This window comes from Terrapene carolina, unplaced genomic scaffold (assembly GCF_002925995.2).
Source record: "Terrapene carolina triunguis isolate 2854851 unplaced genomic scaffold, T_m_triunguis-2.0 Scaffold990, whole genome shotgun sequence".
Lineage (NCBI taxonomy): Eukaryota > Metazoa > Chordata > Testudines > Emydidae > Terrapene > Terrapene triunguis.
The window spans coordinates 551,255-557,804 of NW_020665341.1; the positions used below are offsets into that span (position 1 = coordinate 551,255).

General features: G+C 54.3%; 1 protein-coding gene across 1 annotated transcript; it reads right to left on the reverse strand.

Annotated features, from left to right (window-relative positions):
* Window position 1: 1 nt before the first annotated feature.
* On the reverse strand, window positions 2–3,211 carry LOC112115438 (zinc finger protein 664-like; the record flags this gene model as incomplete). Its single annotated transcript, XM_024212505.2, has 2 exons — window positions 3,143–3,211; window positions 2–747 (listed from the first exon to the last, which is right to left on the reverse strand). A coding segment is annotated over exon 2 (732 nt), but the record flags the coding sequence as incomplete, so codon positions are not given.
* Between the last annotated feature and the right edge of the window lie 3,339 nt (window positions 3,212–6,550).

The window sequence follows — 6,550 nt, forward strand, 5'->3', positions numbered from 1 at the left end:
TAATAAGGGCTGAGCTGTCACTAAAGCTTTTCCCACAGTCCAAGCATATATAGGGTCTGTCTCCTGTATGGATTATCTGGTGTCTAAGAAGTTGGGTGCTCCAGTCAAAACTTTCCGCACACTCCAGGCATTTATAGGGTCTCTCTCGAGTGTGAATTCGCTGATGTGAAATAAGATTTGAGCTCTGATTGAAGGTTTTTCCACACTTAATACATTTATATGGTTTCTCTCCCATGTGCAGTCTTTGATGTGTGATGAGGTCTGAGCTCTGTTTGAAGTTTCCCCCACAGTCCAGACATTTATAGGGTCTCTCTCCCGTGTGAATTCTCTGATGGGAAGTAAGGTTAGAGCTCTGATTGAAGCTTTTCCCGCACTCGCTACATTCATACGGCCTCTCTCCTGTGTGGATTCTCCAATGGGAAACAAGGTTTGAGCTACGACTGAAGCTTTTCCCACACTTGGTGCATGTGTTTTTTCTCTCGTCTCTGTGGATTCTCTGCTGGGCTGCGGTTTCCTCGAGGTCCTTGCCATTTCCCTTACAATTAGTGGTTTTATCCACTTTCTTCCCTGGCTGGTTTCCCTGCCACTTCTCTGACTTGTGTGGAATCTCCCAGGCTTTCCCCTGCTTATGACTCTGGAAAAAATTCCCTTTGGATCTTCCTGATAAAGTTTTGTGCAGTTCCACTTCCTCAGCAGCTTCCTGCTGAGAATTCTCCTCCTTGTTCTTACTCATCCTCCCATCACCTGCTGGAAACAGAGGGAGAGAGAATCAAAGACGGGTTATTCGCTGTGCCATGGTGGAAAGAAAGAAAGGGGAAGATCAAAGAGGAGAAACATAGCACAGTAACTGTTGGGGAGATCGAGAAAGGTAAAATTCCAATTGTCTGTAATTCCTGCGTTTCTAAAGTGGACATCTGACGGTCCATGATCAAGTGGGTTGTTCTTTCTCACCTTCCAGGCATGGAGACTACAAAGAGACTCCAGGCATGCTTGGAAGATGAGGAGGAATAATCCAGTTATGGTGGAGTACCAGATACCAGATAGCAAGCTCATGCCAGCTGTCGGTAACATTGGGTGGGGAACCATGAGTGAAAACCACCACGAGGATATATGCAAACATCTTGCTGGGATGTATTAGCAGGTGAGTTGTAAGCAAGACATGAGAAGTAATTCTTCCGTTCTACTCCGCGCTGATACGGCCTCAGCTGGAGTAGTGTGTTCAGTTCATGGTGCCACACTTCAGGAAAGATGTGGACAAATTGGTGAAAGTCCAGAGGAGAGCAACAAAAATGATGAAAGGTCTAGAAAACATGACCCAGGAGGGAAGATTGAAAAAACTGGGTTTGTTTAGTCTGGAGAAGAGAAGACTGAGAGGAGACATGATAACAGTTTTCAAATACGTAAAAAGTTGTTACAAGGAGGAGGGAGAAAAATTGTTCTCCTTAACCTCTGAGGATAGGTCAAGAAGCAATAGACTTAAATTACTGCAAGGGAGGTTTAGGTTGGACATTAGGAAAAACTTCCTAACTGTCAGGCTGTTTAAGCACTGGAATAAATTGCCTAGGGAGATTGTGGAATCTCCATCATTGGGGATTTTTAAGAGCAGGTTGGACAAACCCCTGTCAGGGATGGTCTAGATAATACTTAGTCCTGCCATGAGTGCAGGGGACTGGAGTAGATGACCTCTCAAGGGCCCTTCCAGTCCTATGATTCTATAATCTGGATACAGCCCTGACCTGGGTGAGATGAGGCAGAACTGGAACAATTTGCTCACAACACATTGGTGGGAGTCCCAGCTTCTCCCTTCACTCCACAGATGGTTTCTGCATCAATTTCATTGACAACTCGCCGGTGTGGGCGTCTCTTGGGATCTCCCTTTCCTTGGAGGCCTGGGTATCCAGGACCCACGGCTCTTCCCCTCGTTCCAGCCGGGAGATCAGGTCAGGCTTGGGAAGGGGCGGGGGGGGGGGGAACCAGGCATGATCAGGGTGTGTCAAGCATTGGAAGAGGTCAGATGTGTTACAAAGAACATTCCTTGATTTTAACCTGGCCCTGTGCTGGGCTGTGGGGGACACGGACTCTGAACGGACAGGAACACGGTCACTGAGCCCCCTTGGGAGAGGCAGATGTCTGGAGGGGGCGCTTCCAGGATCTGGGCACTCTAGGGGATTTGCTGAGATTCATCCCCCGCCTTTTCCTCAGTCTATAGAGCCCTCCTCACAGATGGAGCTAGTCCCAGGAAGGGAGGGGGACAGGGCTTCTGTGTGTGAGTGAGAATTAATACAGGCAGGTCAACGCACTGCTTCCGCCCCCTTGAAAGCCGTTGGGATGGGAATGAATCATCCTCTCCATTGTATTTCTGACTCCCTGACCTCATGGAAGAAGGCAAAGAGAGTAAAGTCTCTCTCACACTGGATCTGGGGACATTGGAGCCTTGAAATCTAAGGCACCACAAGCCACATCACAGACGCCCCCTCCCCTAGCTTCCAATAACCGAGGGGACAGGAATCCCTTACCCGGCGAGGTCCCCGTCTCATAGTTCTCCTGCATGACGTCCCTGTAGAGGGCTCTCTGAGCGGGGTCCAGCAGAGCCCCCTGCCCCTGGGTGAAATACACAGCCACCTCCTCAAAGGTCACCGGTATCTGAAACACCAAGAGTCCCCCACTCAGCACCTGCTGCCCCAGCCACATTCCCACGGGAGGAGAGCAGGAGCCTTCCTGTTTATCACACACCCACTAGCCAGAGGCTGGCACAGGAGATGGAGACCCGGAGCAGGGTCCAGGGACAGGAATCCCAACCCCCTCCCCATTCCCAGCAGCTGGGAGTGAGGGGACGGGGCCTCTCCCCTGGGCCTCAATGCTGGGTGCCCACTTCATATTCCATAGCAGCCTCTGGCTGGTAGGTTCAAGCTGCAGCACCAGGGATCTGTTAAGTTTTCCTTCCCAGGGGGGTTGTTTCCTGTTCCAGAAATGGGCGAACTCCTCCCGCCCAATGGGCCTCCTCTGAAAAAAAACAAGCCCCAGATTACCCAGGGCCCAGCAGGGTAGGCCCAGCCTGTCCTCCCCCTTCCTCGCTCTGCGTAATTCCTGCCCCTCCCCCTCTAGTAGAAACCCATCCTGCAGCTCCCTTAAAATCCCCTACCTGCATGAGCTCTGCTGCCGCCATTTCCCGGGGGAGAACCAGGGCTGTTATTCTGCAGCCTGGCGGAGCGAGAAGGGCGACCGACCGGAAGGTGCCCCCCCCTCCTCCCCTGGCTCTTTCCCTGCAGACCCATATTCAGACTCTGGCAGGCTGGGAAAACCCTCAGTCATTTTATGACAGCGTCGCCCCGGCCCCTCCCAGCAGGACTAACCCCACCGAGACACTTGAAAACCCTTCCAGGAACAGCGTCTCGGAGCCAGATGCTAGAAAAGAGCAGCATCAAAGGAGCCACTTTGGGGGATTCCCCCTGGCATAGGCGCCGACTCCATGGGTGCTCCGGGGCTGGAGCACCCACGGGGAAAAATTGGTGGGTGCTCTGCACCCACCGGCAGCTCCCCGCCCGGCCCCCACTCCACCTCCTCCCCTGAGCGCGCTGCCGCGTCCTGCTTCTCCCCCCTCCCTCCCAGCGCTTGCGCCGCAAAGCAGCTTGGGGGAGGAGGCGGGGCCGGGGCGGGGATTTGGGGAGGGGTCCAATAGGGACAGGGAGGGGCGGAGTTAGGGCGGGGACTTTGGGGCAGAGGTGAAGTCGGGGTGGCGGCGGGGCCGGGGGTGCGAGCACCCATCGGTGCAGAAAAAAGTTGGCACCTGTGCCCGCTGGGACAGTCCCCAAGGGCAGTGTGTCCCCCCAGCAGCGAGGGGTTTTGGTGGAAGGAAGAAGTGGCTTCTCCTCTCTCTGCTCCTGACATTCCCAGGAAAGTCAGTCTACCCAGGGATGCTGCAGGCAAGGCTTAATTTGTAATGAAAGAGGGACCGGGGCTCGAGCCATTTTTTTACTTTCATAACTGATGTGGCAAGCTCAGAGGTGCACCTGGGGCGGCCATTGTAAACCCAGGTTGACAATGCAGTGTGGATGCCTAAGACCTGGGGTTGCAATGCAGTGTAGACATACGCTGTGTGTCCCCAATTCTGCTTTACACCCCATGCCAGGCGGTCTTTGTGGCCCTTTCACTCCTCCCACCAGCTCTGTCCTACATTCAACGTGAAGCCCCATCTCCCTTAGTCTGGATGTTCTGTGATCTCTTTCCAGCACCACATCTGAGCAATTCCAGAATTCAGGGGAAACGTGGGTCTCACTGAGCCCCGATCTGGTTAGCACACAGATCACCTTTAACCACAAAGAACATAAGACTGGCCATATTGGATCAGAGCAATGGTCCATCCAGCCCAGTGTCCTGTCTTCCAACAGTGGCCAATGCCAGGTGCCCCAGAGGGAATGAACAGAAGAGGTGATCATCAAGTGATCCATCCCGTCACCCATTCCCAGCTTCTGGCAAGCAGAGATTAGGGACACCCAGAGCATGGAGTTGCATCCCTGCCCATCCTGGCTAATAGCCATTGATGTACCTATCCTCCCTGAAATTATCTTGTTCTGTTTTGAACCCTGTTATAGTTTTGGCCTTCACAACATCCTCTGGCAAGGAGTTCCACAGATTGACTGCGCAAAATACTTCCTTTTGTTTGTTTTAAACCTGCTGCCTATTCAGTTCATCGGGTGACCCCTCCTTCCCCGGTTCTTGTGTGACGTGAAGAGGTGAATAACGTTTCTCTATTCACTGTCTCCAGACCAGTCACGATTTTATAGACCTCTACAGTCAGCTTTTTCCTAAGCGGAACAGTCTCAGTCTTTTTCACCCCTCCTCGTACGGAAGCTCTGTGTAAGCTCGGAAGCGTGTGTCTTTCGCCAGCTGAAGTCAGTCCAACAAAAGAGATCACCTTCCCCACCTTGTCTGTGTAACATCACACACTCTCCCTTCTCCTTTGGGTCACTCTCTCTCTGCCCTCCCCTCTCTCCTTTCCCCACCATCACTGTCTTCTTTCTGACCCTTTCCCTTCCTGACAAGCAAACCCGAGAGACAAAGGACAACCCCCATCCCCTTATGGTCCCTCCATGCTGTTTTCCCAGCCTGATCCCCCCAATTTGGCCTTTCCCCCAGGTCTCTCCCCATCACCTGCAGGCTCCGGCTTGGGAGCTGGTGTCGGCAGAGCCCAGGGCTGGTTCCAGCCACTGGAGAAAATCCCCACCCGGGCTGGGCACAGAGGGGGGTTAGTGCCCGTCTCTCCCTGCACAGACCCCGCTGGGGAGCAGCAGTGTCTCTGCCTCTCAGCTCAAGGCTCACGCTGCAGCGTGTGACCCAGGAAGCTCAGGCCCTGACATGCTGAGGCGGGAGAGAGGGACTAGAGCTCCCCTCCCGTTGCAATCACCAGAGCCCTCTGGCAGGGGCTGCATCGGCCTGTCTACACCAGTGGTTCTCGACCTTTCCAGACTACCGCACCCCTTCCAGGAGGCTGCTTTGCCTCGCGAGCCCCCAAGTTTCACCTCACTTCAGAACCACTTGCTTACACAATCCGACAGGGAAATACAGAAGTGTCACGGCCACTAGTACTGACCAATTGGTGACTTTCTCGTTTATACCCTCTAATTATAAAAGAAATCAATGGGAATATAAATATTGTGCTTACATTTCAGTGTACAGTCTATAGAGCAGTATAAACAAGTCACTGTCTGGCTGAAATTTTAGTTTGCACTGAGTTTGCTAGTGCTTTTTATGGAGCCTGTTGTAATACTAGGCAAATATCTAGATGAGTTGACGTCCCCCGCCCCCCCCCCCCCAAAAACCCCTCCGTACCCCTAGGGGTACATGGGCAGCGTGCGAACCGCCAGCTCGGTGAGACTAGCTCCCAGCCCCACCCCTTCCACCTGAGGCCCCCCCCTTTCTTCCCCCCTGCTGGAGCCCTCACCGCAGCTGCCGGCCCCCACCCCAGGCTAGCGCCCCCAGCCCCAGAGCTCCGGGAGGGCAGGCAGCACGGAGCAGCGTAGCCCCAGGCCCAGAGCACCAGGCAGGCAGGCAGCAGGGTGACCAGACAGCAAGCGTGAAAAATCGGGACGGGAGTGGGGGATAATAGGAGCCTATATAAGAAAAAGACCCCAAAATCGGGACTGTCCCTATAAAATCGGGGCATCTGGTCACCCTAGCGGGTGGTGTGGCCCCAGCCCTGGAGTGTTGGGCATGACCCCAGCCCCGGGGCACTGGGAAGGCAGGCAGTGCGGCCCCAGCTCCGGAGTGCCGGGTGGCGCAGCCCAGCGTCAGCCCCTCGGCACAGGTAAACTGGGAGCCAGAGCAGGAAGCGGGAGGGAGTCTGGGGGTGGCTGTTTGGAGAGGCTCAGCCTCCCCCAGCCTGTGATACCTGCCGCCCATGGGTACACAGACCCCTGGTTGAGAACCACTGGTCTACACCACACTGGGAAGGCAGCAGGTGTAGACGCACTCTAGGTTTGATCCAACTAGCCAGAGGGGCTGGAACAATCTGTACGGGGGGGGGGGGGAGCCATTGAACCAAACTGCAAAC